This window comes from Diadema antillarum, unplaced genomic scaffold, assembly GCF_040938485.1.
Source record: "Diadema antillarum isolate AM-2024a unplaced genomic scaffold, OU_Dant_1.0 seq00000291_RagTag, whole genome shotgun sequence".
NCBI lineage: Eukaryota > Metazoa > Echinodermata > Echinoidea > Diadematoida > Diadematidae > Diadema > Diadema antillarum.
The window spans coordinates 157,356-181,579 of NW_027271317.1; the positions used below are offsets into that span (position 1 = coordinate 157,356).

A 24,224-nucleotide genomic window follows, 5' to 3' on the forward strand; every position below is an offset into this window, starting at 1 on the left:
AAAATTGCAAATGTGTGTCTTTTCTCGATGAATATGGATGTGCGTTAGACGGTATTATACCATTTTTTTCTTTCCTTCAATTCACTGCCTGATTATCTATCTCATTCTTTCTCTCTCCTTCGTTCTTTCTCTCTTTATCTCTTTCTATCTCTGTCTCTCTTACCCATCTCTCATTCAAACTATTTTCTTAAATCCTTTTCTTTCTAGAGGGAATGTTAGTTGCAGTTAATTTATGCTCGCCATTACAAAAATACTTCACCACAAAAGAACTGGGAAGAGCACCATCTGCATTGTTGAATTGAAACTTTCATTATGATTCTTTTATCATTATCGTCCCCGCGATGATAATACCAAGCGTATCAGGGGCAATTACCCCACGGCTAAATACTGGTTAGTGATATCGTTAGAGTAAAGATTAGGGTTAGGGTTGGGTTTTAGGGTTAGAATTTGGGTTAGGGTTAGGATTAAGTTCAAGATTAGGTCTAGGGTTAGGGTCAGGGGAAGGGTCCAGGATAATTGCCCAGGGGGTAATTGCTCTAGACCCATATTAAGAACCAGTGTTAGTATCCTTTACGGAAATGTATCAACTCGCTGTAAATGAGAAAATATCTGTTATCCTTTTAGTGCTACTCGTCATCTTGGCTGCCCTAATTTTTGACAACACAAACGAGATGAAAATGACTGAGTAAAGCGGGATGACCAACTTACCTCTGACCGTTACGGTCCTCTGCGCGCTGACAGACTTCAAGTGGTTCGTCGCCCGGCACTCGTACTGGCCCGAACTCTCCATCTGCACGTTGCTTAGCAACAGATTCCCGCCACGGAGACTACGCCCCTCTCCGAGCAACACCTCCTGGCCGTCTTTGGTCCAGTGGTAGGTTGGGAGCGGGTAGCCGCTGGCCACGCAAGGTAGTTCAATAGCCTCACCGACACGGAGGGTGAAGTCCGAGCGGGACTGGATCATCTCGGGAGCGGTGTTCACTGGTTCTGGAATTCAATTCAATTCAATTCAATTCAGTTCAATTCAGTGCAATTCAACTCAATTCCATTTCGTTCAATTCAATTCAGTTTCGTTCAGTTCAGTTCAATTCAATTCAATTCAATTCAATTCAATCCAAACAAATCGACCCCATTCAATTCAGTTTTTCAGTTCAGTTCAATTCGATTCAATGCAGTTCAGTTCACTTCAACTCCATTCAATTCAATTCATTTCAATTCAATTCAATTCAATTCAATGCAATTCAAGTCAAGTCAGTTCAATTTATTTCAATACACTTTTCATTTTTCATGCACAGAATATGATATAAGAAAATTACGAATATAAATCTCGAGTACAGATTAGTTGACTGTAAGATGAAAAATTTGAGGAAATCACCGAATTGCAGATATGCATAATGCATAATATTAAGCTATGATCTATACTCTCTAAAAAAAAATCGACCGAAAATTTTCACTCTAAAAAGAGTGAATACAAAAAAGAGTGCATTTTGAGTGAAATTGGAGTGAATTTTGAGTGAAAATGCTCATTTTCACTCATTTTGGAGTGACGTCAGGGATCACTCGAAGATTTTGGAGATTTTTAGAGTGAAAATTTTCACTCGATTTTTTTTTAGAGAGTAGGGGAAAAATAAGGGGTCCAGTAAAAAATAGTGCTTGTATATTTGTGGACAACTCACACAACCGACGCAAAAGCTTAGACTTTCTTAATTTCAAAAATAAAATATGAAGTAATTCAAAACAGGATTGATTGTAATTATATGATCAAGATGATTATGATAACAAAAAGTTATAATCATCATTAATATAATCATCATCGTGAATATCATCGTCTTCATCATACTCATTATCATATTCATTATGACAATAACACGAAGAAAAATCAGGAGAAGAAATTATGAAAATTATTAAAAATAAACATACTATGCATCAACGTCACTCAACTGAGAGGAATGCAACAATAATTGATGTTCTTGTGTTTTGTCGGAAAATGAAAATTAAATTTGAATCTTAGCCTGAATCTGAATCTTAACTTCCGTCAAGTTACTATACATAACAAATTACATTTCCCAGTAGTAGCGATGGTAGTACAATGTTGTACTAGTAATAGTAGTACAGTAGTAGTAGAAGTAGTAGCAGTAATAGTAGTTGTAGCAATAGTACAAGTAGTAGTAGTAGTAGTAGTAGTAGTAGTAGTAGAAGTAAAAGTAGTAGTAGTAGTAGTAGTAGTAGTAGTAGCAGTTTTATTTAGTAGTAGTAGAAGTAGTAGTAGTGGTAGTAGTAGTAGTAGTAGAAGTAAAAGTAGTAGTAGTAGTAGTAGTAGCAGTTTTATTTAGTAGTAGTAGAAGTAGTAGTAGTGGTAGTAGTAGTAGTAGTAGTAGTTTTATTTAGTAGTAGTGGCAGTGGAAGTAATAATAGGAATGCATAGTAGTAATGGTGGTAGAAATAATCATACAGTGGTGGTAGTAATGGCAAGAATAATAATGGTAGTAAGTGTAGAATTTGTAGCAAATCTTTCAGAAAAGTTGTACCAGTGGTAGAATATGAGAATTATCAATGCGCAGTTACAAACCCTATGTGGAAGACCCTTATGAATGATAATTGTTCGTTCTCATCGCATAGCGATTCGCTGGGTGCAGCACGCCGCTAAACGGATCACTACACTGGAGAACGACAAGCCATTACAAAGTAATATAGTCCGCAGTGGGACGCCAATATACCAAACCTAGCCGTACTTCAGAATTTATCCGCACCAATGATCATCGTATTGGAAATGCTCTGTAGTGGTTTTTGCGGTTGTTTGTAAGATTTCTCGTCCTGCAACCAGACGGCAGAACTGATCAAAATAATAATATATATTCAAGAGTAAGGCTCACTAAGTGGGTGAGCTCACACAAGACAGAATACAAAAGCGAAGTTCACAACATGTCATTTAGAATTTAATATTTTTCATTTGCTGTTTTGCTTCATTTTTTCTCTGTCTATGTTCGTGTAGTTTTTGTCTTCTTTTTGTATGACTTTTAGCAATAACGTAATTAAGGTATTGTCTCTCGCGAATATACAACTACATGAATTCGTTTTTACATTTCGGTAGTATTAACGAAATTAAAGAAAGCCGATTTTATTTCTGCAATACTGTTTAAAGCAACTCAATATTCCGGTTTCTGTCAAGGCACAGTCTATTCAATCTTGTACTGGCTCTCTGTGATTGGTCCAGATAACCAAAATATTAAGATCTTGGTGGTCGCTATCGCTGTAGAAGTAGTAATAGGAGAAAATACGGGCAGGAGAAATAGTAGCAGAGCTATAGTGGTGCTAGTGGATCGTTACATGCGATTGCAGCTAAGAGCAATTGTTGTGAAGAAGAGAAACGGAATAAGTGAGCATGGTGAGGGCGACAAAAAATTATACAACAATGGTATTATTATTATTATCATTATTATTATTATCATTATCATCATTATCATCATCATCATAATTATTGTTACTATTATTATTATTATCATTATCATCATTGTTATTATCATTATCATAGGTTAAAAAAAATAGTAATTATGATAAAATAAATATTTATGAAACACCATTATACATACGGCATTTTACCACGGGAGGCAAGACGAACCAGTAATGTAGCAATAAGGTGGTGGATTTGGCACTGGTGACAGTGGTAGCAACATAATAAGTAGAAGTGAAAATAGCAATAGACGCAACAGAAACCATTGTTAGTATGGTCCCATACCTGCAACGCTGAGTGTTGCTGGCGGGCTGACCTTGTTGTTGACCGTCAGTCTGTTGCGGACGGTACACCGGTAGTCACCGGCGTCCGAGTTCCTCACGTCTCGTATATGTAGCTCGCCGTTCGGCAAAACGCTGAACCGACCTTCTGCTCAAGTGGCGGGAAACAAGAAATTATTATGTGAATATCATGAATTGAGGAAACTGAAAAAAAAAGTTTGTTTGATACGAAGATCATTTGTTCTGAATCTAAACAAAAAGATAAAGAACTGCCATAATCATCGATATAATTCCTTCGGAGATGAAAATGTTTGAGATAATTATAGTATGTTTCAGTTCAGGTTTTCTGAAGAAATCAGAGCTAGTACATGTAAAATTCACTTACAAAATTATTTGATACCCAATAGACATTTCTTTTTTTTTTTCTTTTTTTCTTTTTTTTTTCTTTTTTTTTTTTTTGGGGGGGGGGGGGCCTTATATGTTTGAATTGGAGCAACCAAATAACCAACAAAAATTCGGATGGAATCAACCACTTGTCAAGATATAACAGAAAATATATAAACAAATATAAATTGGTTCCACCCAATCTTTATTATCAATATTAATCGTCTTACAGGACGCCCTCTATGAAAACACACACACGCATGCACACACAACACACACACGCGAAGAAACGTTTTATTCAGCCAATTTTCAGTCGCTTCAGATGTTTTTAGTTTCCCCAAATATATTAAAAAACACATATTCATATACATTTTTTTTTTCGGAAATGACGTCAAACAGTCATGTGACTCTTCTGGTTCCATCTACAATATCGTCACTTTGCAAGGCCTTACATGACGTACCAGGGGCGGATCCAGGAATTCTGTAAAGGGGGGGCGCAACTAATATTTCTGGTGCCACTTCCGGGTTTCATTTCATTTTTTTCTAATTATTTCTTTTGTTTTTAACGAAAAATAAAGTCGGTTGCGCCCCCCCCCCCCATCCGCCACTGCATGAGCCTAGTGTCCCTTCAGTTTCTGTTTTGATATTGTATAAAATAAAACTACACTGTATGACTATTAAACGTAGAAATAGAACTTATGCCTTTGTTCCACTGCATTCGTAAAGTGCAATTTCCTTCTTTGGACATAATTTCCTACATAAAGTTGTGGATCCCTTTAGGTGAGAAATATCTTGCAATAGCACGTCGTTATGTCCGACAATGTCCGAGGACGCTCTTTCGATTTCAAGATGGGAAGATGATCTCAGTTTAATAGCTCAATCTGAGATCATTCTGTTTCGTCTTTGGTGAAAATACTATAGTAAAAGCAAGCGGTAATCCCAACAAGAGCGCCTCTGTTGACGTCACAAAGAGGTAAACGGTCATCAGGCGCAAGTCTCCGATTGCTTCTCATTGCTTAGCACAAGAGAATAAAAAAATCATGTCCTCTCAAATGCTCCTCAATACTATTCACTTTGTTCTGTATCCATTTCTTCCTCTCTTTGTAAACGCGAATGATGATCAGTTGCCCGGCTACAAATGGCAAATTATGCATCATCAAATTCCTCCGTCATTATTACTTACCGAAACGCCGGATGAGCCAGCAAGCCCGGGCTAATAATTGTCTCGTTTTGCTAGCAACCCATGCAATCGACTCCATTATTTTGCCTTGCGCTGCTTCAAGGATATTTGCATGATATCCATCGGTACACATTCATCATGCCTTCATATTCCATTTGTCTGTACAGGCTATCCATTAATACATTTGTCATTGCTATTATTAGATCAAAACTACCCTGGGTCGAACTCATACTAATTGCATGAATTGAGCTCATGAGCATTTCTTTTGTATTCAATGCGAGGGAAATCTTAGACCCTACAGTATTCGCTATGGGTGGGCCTATCGTGTTAGTTGCAAACCGGCCTTTATTGCATGGAGGCGTTATAAACCTTAAACTGGCATCCCACATCAATGCATAATGAGATCGGGGTTTTTTTCAGCTTTGCTTTGTTTTGCTTTTCTTTTTCTTTTTTTGTGCATGGGGGATATTCATTCATCAGTCGGTCGTTTTGGTGTGTTTTTTTTTTTGATTGATTTTATGCTTAGGCTTATAGTTGGTAACCTGTTGCAGGCATATTTTTTATTTGATGACTATAATCTCTCTGGTGATCGAAATTAAAAACAAAAATCAAGATCACATAGTTAAGGTGTTTTGTAAGATAAAATTCTTTCAGCAGAAGAGAGAAAAAACTGCATTCTTTTATTTCACGAGTTGTAATATGAATTATGATTTCAGCAAATAAATAGGCCCCGATACGACAATGCTTTATCATATTAATTGGCATATCAATATTCAATCAGGATGTTCCGTTCCAACCCCCACCCTCATAACACACACACACACACTTTCACACACACACACACACATACACACACACACACACACACACACACACACGTATGTCAACATAGACATAAACTATGATGCATGTACATTGTATTCGAATTGGCTACATTACCGGTAATAGGCGCTGGACATTCTACAATCACGATCAACACAATCACGACAGTGATTTCGTCAAAAGTGATGAAATTTATAACCTAATTTTGATCACTTTTGTGAGTTTGAGGGATCACAGGAGATTAAATCAATATATTGACCGTCCTAACAAGGGAACACGCGATGGAGGAGATCGAAGGATGTCTCAATCAAAAGATATGTAGTCCCACAGTATTTAAAACGGTGTCGGATGACCGTACCTGAGTGAATTACGTTTGTTGACATAGTCCATGCGGTCACATTCACGTAGTCCTTGACAAAGCGTGGGACGTTACACTTGAAGACGGCGGTGTTCCCTCTCATCACGTGGTTGTCATGCAGCTGGACCTGATAGTCCTGCAAGCGAACTGGACATCAGAAACGAGCAAAAAAAAAAAAAGGAAAGTGAGATTGTAAATATGGACATTACAGAGAAGACGAGGATATTCAAGGTATTCATGTCATTGAGTACCGAAGTGATGATGTCGCAGTCTTTTGTTATAGCTGGAAGTTGGAACCAGGCGCGAGCATACTAAGTGTTCGCAGATATTCGGGCAAGGTGAAGTTGTTTAGAATCAATGTCCGATGCTGTGAATGCCTATATGACATCACACTTTGATACTCAATAATGTTAAATGCCAAATTGAACAGAGCCCATTAAATTATAGGCCTATACGCCGCAAAGGATTCTACTCGCTGACGACCAAAGATTTGAGCAGTGTTTTCAAACGACACAGAAGCTTGGTCTATCTGTAATTTGCTCTGTTTTGTTTGATATGTTAATGTATAAAACTTAACAGAGTCAATTAACTTATTTGAAATATGAAGTGAAGTGACTGGCAGACACACACACACACACACACACACACACACACACACACTCACACACACATTATTACAAGCACACACACACACAAAAGAAATATAACAGAACCTGAACGTACATCTGTACATTGGAAAACGATCAAACCCTTCTTTGTTAAAATGTCGCTTGTGTAAATTCTGAATTATACAATTAAAAAAGATTATACGACCGTCAAAATTTCTTCCAGTTAATAATGATGTAGTCACCAGAATAAAGGCGCGACTTTAGAGAATTTAAAAAAAAGACTGTTATAAGGGTTACAAATCCTAGGTGATAAATCACTGTACCATCAGCTCTACCTCCCACTGGTCTACGTGTATGTTGGATCTTGCAGTTCATTGGTTGGATTCACTCACATGACATTTACATCATTAAAATGTATGTTCAACGATTGTGAAATGCATGTGTATGAAGCCTTGTCATAGAATGACTTGCCTGTAATGTCGACAGACAATTAACTAAACTACAAGGTTTTCGGTCTTTGAATCACATAGTTTAGCTTTATCACGTAAATAAGCTTGCAAAGGTCGCAGGTGACGTAATCGTGAACATGAAAGTGATAATAAAACTCGAGATTATCGACTTTCCGTTCCGGCACTTAATTCTTAGATTAAACGATAAAATCCTTATCCCATATGGCATTGTACAGGTAGAATGATTTGCAGTCTGTCCCGTGAAGCATAATGATTATATTCACTTTAAAATTTGTGTTTGTCTGGGGCACGCACGAATTTCTGCGATGAGCAGATACGTCATAAGACATACATACATAGGCACACACACACACACACACACACACATACATACATACATACATAATGAATCCCATCTTTCATTGTGATAGAATCTTATTCTCTGATTAGAATATGACCATGATTTAGGTCTGTGTTGACCACTTCCAAATCTTCAGCCAACATCAGCATACCTCTCCAGTATATGTTCTTATTTTGAAAATGTAATTGATATTTGTGACTGAAAGCCGAATAAATAATGATGATAATAGTAATAATAACAATAATAATAATAATATTAATAATAGTAATAATAACATTCATATCTATATACATCGCACATATTACATACATACACACGTACATTGATTTTACATATCACATAAGGATCATTAATGACTCATGATAGTAGTAGAAGTAGTAGTTGTAGTAGTAGTAGTAGAAGTAGTAGTAGTAGTAATGGTGGTAGTAGTAGTAGTAGTAGTAGGAGTAGAAGTAATTACAATAGAATTATATTCTGTGCTGCAACATCTCCTGATAAGCGTAACAGTGTTGGATTACATTATTGTTACATTAAAAGACGTGTTTAAAGTCTTGCTCTAAATAACACAGTTGGGTATTTCCTGATTTCGTATGGTATAGGTTATTCCACAATTTGGGAGCCGCCCAATCTCATACCCGGTCTCCTAATACTGCTAGGGTTATGAGTGTTTTTGTGAGATTTGAGTAATAATATTAGTCAAGCAATATATGACGGGCTTGTTTGCAAAAACCGATAAGTCCATTTTTGAAGATTTTGAAGTACGATCTCTGTCATAAAGTACAAAATAATACCTTTTAAATGACATATTGGTCACTACATATAAAGGTATATTTTTGAAGTTATGGTCAAAAGAAGCAAAATTTTTCTTTTTATTCTCTTTATTTTTCTTGACCTTTAATCGCAAATATCTCCATTTGGCAAATATGGACTTATCGGTTTTTGCAAACAAACTCTTCATATAAATGTGACTTGACCAGTGTCCATGCACAGAAAAGGGCGTTATTTCATCTCACAGCCACATGATGTAATTCTCACACTATAGCAGCCATTCAAAGCGTTAAAAAAAAACTTAATGATGTCCATACATTATTTTAATATGCTGAGTGTTGCCTCAGTTGTGTGATATACACAATTATAGTTATTGATTCGACAAAACCAAGTGCACAAACAAAAGAGCTATTTTCCACGAAAAAGAAACTATTATCTGAATTCATATACAAATGGTGCAGGGTCACAGTTTCACTCTATGTCAAAAATGCGAAAGAGCCATCCATTTTTTTTTTCACACATCACAAAAGTCTTTCGAAAAGGTTAAAAGGTAATGCAAGTTCTTCTGTTGTCTTTTCCCCCCTCTGAATCGAGAGACACGACATTCTATTTAGCAAAAGTGTAAATTAGAAGACGTTTCTATGACCACTTACTAGGTCTTGTAAATCTGTTTTCCTTGCAGGTTGCTCCCTGCCAAGGCAAAACAAGTGTGCAATTTCCGCAAAATGAGTGTTTTGACTGTTTTTGTACTCGCGTTTCCCATATGTGCTTAAGTTAGATTTTCTTCGTAGTGGACACTTCATGATGCATTCAATGCATTTCATACGTCTAGAAAGTATATTGCTAGCCATTTGTCCGGAAGGACTTAAAGAACAAAAGCGCCCATTGTCCATTATTCACGTAAGAAAAAGAACAACAAAAAGAAAAGAAAAGAAAAGAGATCAGATCGTGGAAATCCATGGGAAGCTAAATTTCCATTTTATTCCCTAATACCAGATATTTGTTTCTTTCCAACGCAATAAGAATGTCTAATACCATGTCTAGTACCATCAACTGAATGAAGAATATTGACTGATAGCTCTCCCTCCCTCTCTCCCTTTTCTCTTCTTTTTCATGTGAATACAATCATATATATATATATATGTATCAGGACCAGACGTATACCCTTGTGTGTATGTTCTGCTTCAGAAACGGATTTTTAATCTAACATCACATCGCATCCTGGTCGCTGATGAAGAATGCGATGATTAACCTGTTTGGTGTCTTGTTTCTAAAACATGCGCTTAATTTCCTCGCCAGGACAGGATAAAGCGTTTTAATGCCATTTTAGGTTTTAATCTCATTATATATATATATATATATATATATATATATATATATATATATATATATATATATATATTACTATATGATAATGAGAGAAGGGAAAAGAGAAAGAGAGGGAGAGAGAGAATTAGTCAACTGAATATGTGGGACAGAAAAAAAAATACAGAATATGTTTACTTCTCAGTAAATTTGAATATACTACACACACACACACACGAACACACTCACACACACACACACACACACACACACACACACACATGTATATAATTGTTGAGTCTGGTCACATCTGTTGTAACACATGCCAGACATGAATTCCATGGCCATTCCACGGAGGTCTTTAAAGCCATTAGCCTGGTATCGGCGGCATGCAATTTGTCTGTAGTGACAACTGGCAGAAAACATAATTTTCCATATTCCCTGTTACGTTTGAAGAGTGTTACTTCAGACCGAACTAATTCCTTTCTGGTTGATTTGAGATATTTCCAATTAAAGTTGCGAAAAAAATACAGAAAATGATAACAAAAATATGGATTTTTGTAATTTTGAAATCAAGAATATTTTCTGCTATATAACAAGTAAGGTATCACGTGAGAAACTTTCATTTTGCTCCATGTGATAATGAACTTATTTTAATTTTTTTTTAAATGGCGTCTAGCCATTTTTGCGATCAAACTTTTCGTTTGTGCTAAGACAATTTCCTACAACGTCCTCAGAAAAGAGGAGCCTATATGGATATTCACTTTTGTCTGTATCATGATTCAAACTCTGATTTAGCAAAGACACTGAAAGAAGAACGGGACAGCACACTTATCATAATCATTCGATCGATTCACTTAGAGCTTAAAACGGCGTCATCCCACAAGACCGACAACTACGAGTCATACAGCCCACGAGTTCGAAACCAAACAGGTCCATGAGTCATACAGCTCACAATTCATACAGCCCATGAGTTCGACACTAGGCAAATAGAGCCCATGAGTTTGACACTAGGTAAAAACAGCCCACGAGTTCGACAGATACAACACGGGGCTTAATGTGTCAGTCTCGTGGGCCTTGTTAGCTTAGTGTCGAACTCATGGGCTGTATGACTCGTGAGCTGCATAACTCATGGGCTGTAGTATGACTTGTATGCTGTATGACTCGTGGGCTGTATGACTCGTGGGTGTCGGTCTCGTGACGTGCACCCCTTAAAACAGTAAGAGATGACTAGCAATGCGAATTATTCTTTCATGACATTTTTTTCTTTTCTTGTGCTGTAAGGTAAAGGATCCTTCTTTTACTTCCCTTGTCCTTCTTTTTCAATATGATTTCAGTCTGGTGATGAGACGGTAGCAGGTGGGTCATGATTGATCAAAGTGATTGGATATTTCGTTTAGGCTTTAAAATGAAACATTATCTTTTGTCCTCCCCGGGAGATATTCTTTTATGCATGCCTCCGTTGCTGACATGTTCGCCAGCTACGATAATTTATGCCAATTTCCTGCTCGTTGCCTGTTAGTAATGTTTAACTACCAGTCTTTATGAAGAAAAAAAGACCTCGTCGCTCAAAATATTGACTGGGATAGAATATTGCAATAATCGCAACTACCATAAAAAAAATTGCCGATCGACTTTTATGATTTCGCTTCATTTCACCTCATAGACGTCCCGGAAGACTCTTTTTTCATTTTTTTTTTCTGAGTATGGTCTTTCATCCGGCGTTCATTTCCATCTGATTTCCTCCGGATTTTGCCGGGTGTAATGCAGCGATGATTTAATAACCCTCACCGAGAATTCATAACCATTGTTTGTCCACTCCACAAAAACTCGTTACCTTAACACACCCGGGCACTTACACGCGCGACATAAAAAGGCGCGAAAAAAAAAACGGGCTTTGCTTCGTCTCCCCGGAGACGGGCACTTCCTCCGCTCCAATGCTTCCTCGATATTTACACAAGTGCCCTTCTCTTCCCAAAATCCCTGAGCTATAGGCACTTGAAGGGAATATTCAACCAGAAGATTTAACCTTTTCTGTACCAGGGACTTCGGACCGGACAGTATGTGCTAAACTCTGGCAGTGTTCTTTCCCAATGGGTACTCAAAGCACACACGAAAGGTTAAAGAAGTGATATAATCGTCGATGCCGATGCTTGTCAAGTGGTTTTACTACACCTTTCGTCAAATGATATTTCCTCTTGAAACTGGACCACATCATGCCTTCAAACTGCAGGTTTAAAAGAGAGCTAGGAGTGTCGGCTTCGTTTCAGTTTCAACTTTATCATCAAAATGTCAAATCTAGTATTATTTTCTATTGTAAATGAAAAAGGAAAACAGCAACGAAATATAGTAATTAACTGTATAAGAACAAGACAAGTTTAGAAAGTATTGTGAAAACTACTGGTATCATGTAAGACTACATAGTCAGTGTCAGAGTGATACCATTTTTACATTTGTTCTCTATCGTATAGTACATGAGAATATCTTAACAACGAACCAACAAAGATCTGAAGAAACTTCAATGAATGTGCTTTTAAGGTACAGTCATCAACTTGAGCTTGTCACGCATGTAAGCACATAAAACAGGCAGGTACGCCGGATTGAAAAGCTAATAAAGTAGGCTGTATAGTGCTCCTCAGCTCAGGACGAAAATTTATTTCTGGTCGCCCCTGGGAAACCGGAACGAACTAATAATTATCATTCGCAATATTGGGATCTAATTTCCTCTTTGCCTCGAGCGAATCGATAGGCAGACTGCGCGCGCGAAAAGGAACGATTCGGCGCGCCAATCGCCACGGTCTCCACGGCAACGAATAGAGACGCTGAGCGTTCATTGGTGGGTTTGAAACCGACGGCCTTTGTTCGTTGCCGGGGAAGTGTAAACAAATCGCGCAGCTCTAGATGTGAGAGAAATCAATGCTGGCTCTGAAGGTCAGTTGAATTTATTATCTGCAACCCTCCCTAGCAGCAAGTGGCAAATAAACTGCCCTGTAACTCCTAAACCTGTTCATTGTCAAACTCCTTTTTGTTTTCCAGTTACTACGTCGCTTTATTTCACGCATTTGCATTCAACTAACTTTTTTCTTTCTTTTTGACCCTGCTACAAATGCTTACAAATATTTTCTTCTATGTGCAATCTATCGAAACAAGACATGTATCCTATCATTACAAGCTCCTAGTCAGTAATCATGGTTACCGTAGCATCAGCCAGCAAAAAATAAAAAATAGAATAAAATACTAAAAGCAAAAATACTGGGCTTTTCAGTCTTATTACACACGCACCGCACGCACACACAATCTACAAAACAGTAGTTTACTAAAGTATATAAATGACATGGGAAACGAGATGTCTCATATGTTAGCAAGACGTACAAAAAAAAAAATCATTCGACAGAATTGATGACAGGACTGGTTTCTAAAACGTGACATCGCGCGCTCCTTCGACTAAATGCAGCATCACATATTGAGTTATAAATCTGTTCTGCATATCACAATATACTTTTGCTTGTGGCACCTGCATGATTATTTTCCATGCCATTGTGATATAGATTATAATGGCTATGGTGGTGCTAATACGTCTGTAATTTGATCGTAGGCATTTTTATTTCAAAGTGACTTCTTGCCAAACATCTCTGTATAAAACACTAGAAAATCTTTTCCTTGCAGGGATTGTAACATAACAAACGGAATATTACTTATCAAAAAATAGTACATTGCATCTCTTCCAAAATAAAGTATGATGCATATATACGTATATAAAATTGTTCATCTAAGTCATTCCATTTCCACGGTAAATAATGGTTCTATTACAAGCTTTATCACGTAGTCAGTTGTAGTATGATTAGAAAAGACTGCTAATTCTGCTCTGGGGTAATTCGTAAATCAATTCCAACTCTGTAATGCCAGCGTATATAGTAGCCACACCTAGAAATGCCCTTTCTTTGCAATTTAGAGTTCCCATTCACTGGGAAATAGATTGAGACCCAATGATATCATCATTATTGCTTAATTAACATCACGAACCACGCCCCTCCACAGAAAGTAATAGCTCTTCGAAGTAGGACTACCTGCATGAGATGTTTCCCTTTTTAGTGTGCAATTTGGGGGTACTAGCACTGTTGGGGTGAAAATAACGACATGACCCTTTCGAAGATGTTAACCCTGCAAAGGATGAGCTCGATGAAAATGATTTTAGTGAAGTAGGAATACATTCAGAATTTGCATATTTAATGTGCAAGTTTGTGTGCCATATTCTATGCGATCTTTGTTGAACCAAAGCTTTTTTAAAATGAGTCTGCACCACTTCGTTTTCTTCACATATTTTCACATAATGTGTGTAAAGCTGTCAGACATTCGTCTGTGGTGTGAGAAACCGTTCATAATCACATGAGCTCAATTGGGATTTCTTAACCGCTTCCTCTCATTTTCCTCCCTCCATCCCTCTCTCCTTATCTCTCTCTCTCTCTTTATTTTTTCTCTATCCACCTCCATCTCTCTATCTCTCTCCCACTCTACATATATTTCTCTTTCCTTCTCTCTCTCTCTATCTATCTATCTCTCTCTATCTCTCTCTCTCTCTCTCTCTATCTATCTTTCTTTCTCTTTTTCTCTTCTCTTTCTCTTTCTCTGCGTCTAAATTACTACCCCCTGACCAATTTCGATTCCAATAAAGTCACCCTAGCTGCCGGGTTTTGCCCCCACGCGCAAACAAACAAATAAACAAACAAGCAAAAAGAGAGAGGCAGGGTGACAATAACCCAGACTTTAAACAGACTACCGCGAAGCCAATTGATTCATCATTGAAATATATCGCCCTCTCCTTCCAAACCTCACTTGTGGAGCCCCGCGCCTTTTTTTCCTTCTGTTTTTCTCTTCTTTGGTGTGTGTGTGTATGTGTGTGTGTGTGTGTGTGTGTGTGTTGAGGGAGGGGGAGACCAGGTGGAAAGGGGAAGCGTGAAATACTGTCCGTTCGCCCATTTGGGTGTCGTATATAGATTGATATTGTTTAGAATTATTTCACTCAACTGCTTGGTCTCAACTTAATAATTATAGAACACCTGACTAAAACCGAGATTAGAACAATTGACATTTTATACAGGGAACTCCCTCTTATAACGAGGTCCTCGTGAACGGCAGTTTCTTTCTTTATATCAGAATTTGGTTACAGTCTAGCAGTAGAGCATACAGAGATATATAGAATATGATTTCGGGACCTGCATTTTCACTTTGTTGTAACGGAAATTTTGTTATAACCGCGTTCGTTGTAACAGGAGTAAAACGCACTTTACATGTTATAGAGATATCCAAAAAGTGATGGGATCCAATCTGACATTTTCTGTACATGGTAACTATATGTTGAAATAATATTAAGGGTACTGAGCCTTCCGGTACGAGAATTACACTGGTACGGACTCTGCAAACGGGCAGACCAAATTCTCAGCGAGGGGTCACTTTTTAACGCTTCATTCTCGCCTTAACTAGCCACTAATGATGCGGTGCCACGGGTCGAACATCCGCGCCAGATACTTCGGAGGGCATCCTCCCGCCAAATTGACACGTCGACCACAGTTTGTCGAAATTTTCAGCAAGATTGACATTTTTAACTCCCCGTTATCTTGCCCCCAGCCTATCATTCGTCTTGTTTTTTCTTTCTTCGAAAGATATTAAACGAGGAGGCGGGCAACACGAGCGAAGTTTCTCCCAGCGTGACAAACAAACAGCAGGCGTGTTTCGGAATACTAATGTCAGAGTGGCGACATGGGCATGTTGGGTCATTGTTCACTAGGAGGTGATCTGAACAGACTGCTTGCGAGGGTGTGTGATTGATGGGTTTGCTTCATAATTTGCGCCATGAGTTACTGGCTGTCCGATCTGTGCTCAGGAGCTGAAATTCAGTCTCAGCAAGTGACACTCCTTCCCATATTATTCAGGACATGAATGTCTGCTGCTTGGATGTTTTCAAGCGATCAAAATCTGAGAATTGTTTATTCGTGTTGAACTCAAACTATCCCAGGATTAGGCAAGGCAATAAGACAGTGTGAGTTAGATTCCGGTTCACATTCCTGTAGTTCATAGGGAGTCTCGGAGTCATCAACAGCAGTATTTATATCAAGCATCGAGGGGAGACATTTGAAAAAGGAATAATACACATTGTTGACTTAGCAATCCATATTTTATACACATTTTATCATTCCTCTTATACTCTCAATGTGACACCGTGACCAGTGGTCCCTTTCGCAGCAACGTCGAGAGTACCAGCTTTGTGAAAATACACTAGGACGCTAATCTAAAGAGAAAGACCGTCGTAGAAATACACCAACGCTGAGAGTTACATAGCATACATTACATGTACATATTATCATTGCGAGATGATAGCGTCCGGAGTTTGAATCTCGAGGCGGATTTCCAAATGGCGCTACTGATTTCATATGGAACAACAAGTCTATATCTACCTTAGATAACATGTTGTGACCATGAGTTGGAACCTTGTAAAAGTTGATTTTTTTTTCCCCTAGCTACAATTGTTTTGATTCTTATTTCAATTTAGCAATTCCTCTGTTATTCTTAAAGTATTACGGTCGTCATGAAAATCTGAGTCAAATTCTTGTATTCTGATTTCGATTTATCTACTAAAGCCCACTTTAGCACGAGGTAAAAATCACATACAGCATTTCGTGGATTTCTGAAGGAAAAAGAAATAGACTTATCAGCAATTAAAGCGTTTAATTCACATCTGTCATTAAAAGATATGAAATTTGTATTCAAATGAACACTAGAGTAAGCAAATCTGTTTACAGGTATCATTATTTACCAGAGTGTAATGGCATAAGACGTACTGGATTCAAAATGTGCTTTCTCCCGTCAGTCAGTGCCAGCGTCCGTTACTTTCTGGCTTCACAAAATACTTACATGTACAATGAGCAGGCTTGGTCATTGCTCCATGAAACAATCGAAAATGTAAATAAATGAGAAGAAAAATGGAATCAACAAGAGGTAGACGTAAACCCCTTCCCTCCCCCCCCCCCTCCCCTTTCTCTGTCTTCCTTCTCTCTCGCTTTCTTTGTGTGTTTTGCCTCCTAGGGGCGGAAATGATTTCTCGTATGATTAAAAGACCTATCTATACACAGTGATCGCACGGCACATTTCACCCTGCCTGGAACGGGACTGATGGCGCTTTTCGATCAGCATTGTAAATCAATTTCGGCATCATCCCTACTCTCTCTCTCTCTCTCTCTCTCTCTCTCTTTATACATACATATATATGTATATATATATATATATATATATATATGATATATATCAGTCATATAATAAACATGTATGTATGTATATGTATATGTACATGTATATGTATATGTATATGTGTATGTGCGTGTATAATCTATGTATATGTGTGTGCATATATAAGTGTATATACGTGTATATGTATAAATATATATACACATATACAAAGTGTGTGTGCGTGCGTGTTTGAAACAGCTGCATAAGACGTGTAGATGTTTATGATTTCTTCACAACAGGATTTTCCTAATGGTCTCATTACCATCACTCTTAACATGACGGTGCGTATACGAGTAATTTAGATTCACACACGTTCAGTCAATTTCCATATACATGTGTAGATATATATTTTTTTCACTGGAGCAAACTGCGCAACTTTTGTCGTGCACCATTCCAGACAATTGATATGCACTCCAAATGCATAATGAGCCCTGCCCAAATCTTCGTCGAAATAGCATCCATTTGAAGCTAGTAATTATGCATCATGCATTAACAGTTTATCTCGTATAATACTGATTCATAATCATGGAAAGTATGCACGATATGATTTTATAAATTAGTAGATAAAAGTCAATAAGTACTATGATATTGGGGAAAAGAGGGGCATAAGTACAGATGTACAACACAATTGGTCTACACATACACGCCAACACGCACATATACACTCATTTTTCATATGTACGCACGATTCTTTACTGTGTTATCAACAAGCTAAAGTTCTTTCCTTCGCTATGTTAAATAAAACAAGAACTATGACTTTCCCTCATCGAAATCGACGCTCTCCTATCCCATTCAAGGTATAGTTTCATATCCAGATCTGCTTTAGACTGAATAAATATCGAACGCTTAAAGACTGCACACAATAGTCACCCGGAGCATCGCAAGGTCGAGAGGTCCAAGCATGAAGTGATCTCACGGCATTGTTCGGGGTGATAATCACATTCAAATTTTTACTGTCCCAGCGTACGCACACGAGAGAAAAGCGAATGTTTCTGTTCCCTCCAGAGGGAGAGAGAGGAGGGGATTGGAAGAGAGAGATAGAGAAAGATAAGGTAGAACATGGTAGAAAGAGGGAGAGGGAGGGAGACCGTACAAATTTGATGTGCCAAACACAAGCTGCCACGAGTCGATATGAGGCGGGAAAATCTATAACCCTGTTTCGCAGAAGTCCTTCAAACAGCTTGGCGCGAAAACTGGGCAGATCTGTCGTCTGTGCGTGCTAACTCATTACAAAGCAGAAGAAATGAATATATAGCATTCTATTCAGATCCGTTGCCATTTGGTCTGGCGACACTCATGTCAACTGTTTTTCTCTTTCTCTTTCTCTCCTCTTTCTTGACTCCCCCCCCTCCCCCCCTCTCTCTCTCTCTCTCTCTCTTACTTTTTCTCTACCTCTCTTTCTATCTATATCTCTCTCTCCCTCTCTCTCTCTCCCTCTTTCTTTCTATCTACCTCTATTTCTCTCTTTCTGTATATATCCCTCCCTCTATCTCTCTCTCTTTCTATCTATCTCTCTCTTGCCATATCTCTCTCCCCCTCTTTCTTTCTATCTATCTCTCTCTCTTTCAATGTTTCTTCTCTGTCATTGCTGTCCCGTCCTCTAGCTTTTCCAAATAAGTAATTGATACAGATTTATCTCCAAAATTTACTGCACAATATTGCATTATGGAATATTTATCATTAAGATCATTTGTTTTCCTTTCAACTGTAGTGTAGCTGTTTGCCTTTAAATTACTTCCTTCATCAGTAATTCCATTTTTCGTCAACCTTATGTTTTTGTGTGCGTTTTTTTTTAGGGGGGGAGGGATTACATTCTAAACAATCATTCTCCAGACATCATCTCAGTTTCTATTTTTTTCTCTTTCTGTCAAGCTTTTTTTCCTTCGTTGTACCTTTCCCATTCTCTTTGCTACTTCTACATAATTTGTAAGTGTGTGTGCTTATGTGCGTGTGTCTATGTGTGTGTGCGTGTGTGTGTGCGTGTGTCTGTGTGTCTGTGTGTGTGTGTGTGTGTGTGTGTGTGTGTGTTCGAGTGAGTAAGCTTAAAGTGAGCGGAGTTAGATTAAAGCAAGGCAAACAAACGAAATGGATATTTGAGCTCTAGCTTCATTCCTGGGGGCTCGTTGTTGAAGCGGAAGGATATTCGTCGTAAGTGAAAAGTCCGGTGCTAGTGCAAGTATCAATTTTCCTTGTTTTTTCACGGTTATTTTTCCCCCGTTTTTTCCTCGTATTCATGGAGGACCCGTTCGGTTCACGCTTGGCCTGCGAGTAAACCCCGCGCGCCCAGCCGCAGGGACTATAGGCGTTTAGTTGGCCCCACGCCTATTCCGCGCAGCGGGTAAATGGATCGTTGTAAATTTTACGCTTTTTAACTCGCTCTAGGTTTCTCTTGAGCTAATGCACTTTCATAGTGTTTCATTCACCCTCTCCAACTTTTTTTTTGGTCATTTTTTTTTTTCATCCTGCCTTCGAATTCCCTCTTGGTTTCTAGCGGTTTTCTCCTCGTTTTCACACCGTTCACTAGTGTCTGGCGTTTCTACTCGACTTGGCGCTTAAAATGGTGCAGAATGTGATCGCAGTGGACAATCTGTAGTCTAAAACAACAGACTTTGGTAACGCAAAGTTCTATCCATTATCAAGTGACAAGTGAGTCGCATTCAAAATCGTCTTTTACCCCGTTTCACCCTCTTTGTTTTCTCTCTCTCTGTCTTTCTCTTTTGTCTCTCTATCTATCTATCTATGATCTATGTGACCTTTTTTGTCCTCCTACAGTACATTCATCCGTTCAAATGATTCTAAATATCACGATTTTTTTCTATAGGTACAATTTGTACTTACTTTTACCCTCATTTTGCCCCTACTTTGCAAGAATTCAATCTACATCAATTTAAACTTTATAAGCTCATCTCTGATCGTATTTCAACGAACAATAGATAAGTATGTAACTCTATAAGAATGATAACCCCGAATTACTGTTTCATGTGAGGATTTTGAAAAGTGTAGTTATGACATCTATGGGCAGTTTTGAGCAATTTGATGGTTTCCTGTCTACAAGCAATAAACACATCATTAGGTATGTATCGAGTTAGACCCTTGTTTTGTTTGCCAAGCCTACGTTGAAAAGAAAAAGCTCCTTTCGGTCCTTGGTTTGGCAATGTTTCTTCTATGAAATGAGTCTTACAATCACAACAAATAGTTACACTACTATATTTTTGTGGTCTCGGCTCCAAGAGGGCATCCACTGCAAATGAAAATATAAGAACCTGCAACCCCAAGATATTTCCTTTCTCAATTTAACTAGTCAGATACATCCGCAACTACATGTGTATTAAAGTTTATGTACACTTCTGCCATGTCAAAAATGGGGGGGGGGGGGACATAAAAGGGTCTTTAGAACGAGACTATTGACGCATGGGAATGCGAGTTTTTCAAGCACCGTGCACTGTTACGCTTGTATCGATTAGCCATGAGCGAGTTTGGCGTTAAAAAAAAAAGGGAGGAAAAAAAAACAGTATCGCTTCTCCTGGTTCGCTTTCGCGTTCACACTTTTTTGCTTAAAAGAAGTAAAACAAAACAGACATAACCTGTGCATGAAAGGGAAATATCAATGAAAAACTTGAATGCATTCTGCATTCTGCATTCACTGTGGTATACTTTTCACACAGTCATTACAAGGCATCTATATAGTATAGACTGCATCCAAAATGTTCCACAAGATTAACAATTGCTGCTCTTTAGATTACGTAGGTATAAGAGAGATGGTCAAGTTTATTCATTTTTTTTAATCTTTTTTTTCCAACCCCCTCATTACAGAATATTTTAGTCCCCTTATATTTCTTCTTCTTCCTCCTCTTCCTCTTCTATTCTTCTTCTTCATCATCATCATCTTCTAAAAATCTCCTTCTTCTTCTCCTTCTTCGTTCTAGCTCAGTGTCCTCTCGTTCTTCAGCCTACTATGCCCACGCTCATAACCAAATCAGATGCTCGCCTAAGTGCGTCATGCGCTCGCTCGATCGTAAGATTGCGCGCGTAACGTGTAGACAATGTGTGCATGGATAGCATAAAAGACAATGTACCGCCATGCATCTTCGCAGTTACCAACTGTCGTGTCCTCAGCCACCCCAATCCTGTCTTTTCTCTTTCTTTAAAGGATTAGATTCAGCAATATCGTCGGTTACAAACATTCTTGGACGTCACTGCATTAGATTCCAGGTTGAAAAAGAAGAAATATCGGAGCAGGTCCTTTATTACTTTGTAGTCTAAATGCTTTTTGTTTTTAATGCATTATTTCACATAATTATTCTGAAGATATAAACTTGAATTGTGTAAAAACGCCCTCTTTCGACTTCTCGTTGTCGCTCTTTAACTTGTTATATGGGATATACTCTCCACCTATAAACAATCACACTTGTATCTGTATCAACTTAGGTGCATGTGTTGCAAAGCACACGACTATATAACATGCAATACGTCTTTAGGTCAATGTATGTGCATGTGTGTGTGTTTGTGTTTGTGTGTGTATGGGTGGGGTGTGTGGGAAGGTAGATGTGTGCGTGTGATTGGACAAGACGGATACAAAACGTAATCAATAAACTGTTCTCAAAAGATCGTCTCTTAAAGAAAAGAAACGGCCGTACTGCATAGGCCTATACATACTGATTTCCAACCTCATTATAGAAATGTGTAGTAGCTGTCAGTGAGAAGTAATTTTTTACTGCCCAACAAAAACACAATACTGTAATGCGTCTTTAAGAGAGTGCAAGTAGGCAGTGAGACTCAAGCAGAAGAAAACGGGGTATGTGCTCTAGCGGAGAATTAAGTTGAGAGCAATATACCATTGACTCGTGTTGGTAGTCAGTCGAGTAATTCAATAAGTGAATCACTATACAGTTTCCAGTTGGTGTGGTCGTCTGTGTATTTTCAGCGAAAGTGAGGAGGAAAAGTGAGAACAATCTTAAAGGCGCTCATTTTCTGTGGCGAGTTCACTGACGCTGTTGTGTGTGAAACACTTTTTTTTTTTCGTGGTCGTAAGTGTCTGTCCAGCTCAAACGAAAGCTTTATATAGATTTTTTCCCAGCTCTGGGTTTCTTTCCTGTGGCCAACAAAAAAGAGAAAAATCGTTTTTACCTTGTATTGTGTGATTTGTAAGATTGTAGAATATCATACAAAATAATGTATATTCAGATTCATATCTCTTATATATATATAGTTTTATGAATGTTCGTTACTCGTACAGAAAGACATCTACACAGAAACAGACGCGACAAACACAGACAAACACAATTCGTACAGAAACATCCACACAAAAACAGACGCGACACACACACAGATAGACAGACACACACACACACACACACACACACACACACATAATCTCCCTAGGTTTGTATTACAGTAAACCGAAAAGGAGGATTAGTTGTATAGAATACGGAAAATCATTTGCAATTTTACAAAAAGAAAAATGCTCCAAACCAATCAAATTGATACAGGTACAAGTGTATCATAAAACCTTGTACATCCTACTACATGGAGTGTAGATTCCACGTCGTAGGAAAAAAGATCGAAAAGAGTCTAGGAGGTTTTTTTTCGGACTTACCCGCATTGACCCGAATATCGGGGCTCCGAATACTTCCGATCCGATTCGTCGCGATACATCGGTAGACTCCGGCGTGCACGTCGGGCAGAAAGTCTTCGGCCGAAACGAAAGGCGGGAAAGAGAGAGTACCGTTACCGTCTGCGACGCGCAGTCGTTCGATGTTCTCCACGGGCGAACCGTCGCTGGCTAGTACCCAGCGAACTGTTGGGGTGGGGTCCCCGATGGCTGAGCAGGTCAGACGTCCCCCCTGGGTAGTGGCAAAGGCTACGACCGAGGGGGGGACCTGGTAGAACTGCGGCCCATTGTTTGCGGTGGTGAGGCAGATTACTGGGGGCAAAACAAGCAAAGGACATTAACATGATATTTTTTTCTTTCAATGCATGAATAAATTGCATGGTATGTTTCTATTTCCCATGTATACATTAAAATGTCAACTTCGCTTCATTATTGATTTATGAATTTGTTTCTTATCATAATTATGTTGATATACATTTCGGAGCAAATGCAACTTTTTTTTACCAAATTAGTATTAAAGGGATCGTATAGTTTTGGTTGAGACCTAACTCTAATCCTCATCTCCACCAATACTACACCATATCTTTAAAAAACAGGTTTTTTTTTCTTTCAAAGACACAGAAGTAACCGTAAAGTAAGTAGAAAAATATCATAATTCAAAAGTGTGTGAGATAGAGCAGTAACTGGCGTTTGCGTTGTAGTGTAATATAGAGCTTGGAGGTGTTGACAAACATAGAGGCCTATAGATCTAAAAGTATGTAAACTACGCTCTGAAGGCTTGTGAGTACACCTCATGTTTATGGCTCCACGAATTGTATGAGCACGAGCTATTAACAGCTGGGGCACCATTTATTGAGTACTGTATTAGCCGCCATGTATGACAATGAGCGGTAATGATCATTATAGCGGCATGGCGCGGTCGTCGGTGTCATAGGGAGCGTGGCGTGGTGTACTAGCTACCGCAGATGTGAACATGTTTTGCGCGCTACACGAGCTAACACTGCATTGCTCCGAGTACCGTTTGATTCGATTTTCGGGCCGCATCATTCCTCAGCGAAACAAATAATGCAAAACAGAGAGAGAAAGAGAGAGTGTGACCTCCTGTCAAGCACATGCTGATGAGACAATGTCTGAACATTTAAAGGGGAAGGCTGTTCTGCTTCAGTAACTGAAGTAGAGATGGGATCGCGGCATTGTGTGTAGCTGAGGAGAAGTTCATTCAGATCAACTGCAACAAATGCCATTCCACTCTGATTTAATTCTGCCTCACTTGCTCTTTTTTCACTGTTTGACGACGACAGCTACATACAAAACCAGGAAAAAAAGACAGAAAGAAAGTGGAAACACGTTTTCAAAAGAAGACAA

At 38.5% G+C, this 24,224-nt stretch overlaps 1 protein-coding gene across 1 annotated transcript in view; it reads right to left on the reverse strand.

Moving 5' to 3' along the window:
• The window catches only part of LOC139730098 (cell adhesion molecule DSCAM-like), a 79,256-nt gene extending 55,391 nt beyond the window's left edge, over nucleotides 1-23,865 (reverse strand). The window contains 5 exon segments of the mRNA XM_071641005.1: nucleotides 709-987; nucleotides 3,737-3,880; nucleotides 6,477-6,623; nucleotides 22,845-23,171; nucleotides 23,859-23,865. Of these exon segments, the coding sequence (XP_071497106.1) occupies nucleotides 709-987; nucleotides 3,737-3,880; nucleotides 6,477-6,623; nucleotides 22,845-23,171; nucleotides 23,859-23,865 (904 nt within the window).
• Between the last annotated feature and the right edge of the window lie 359 nt (nucleotides 23,866-24,224).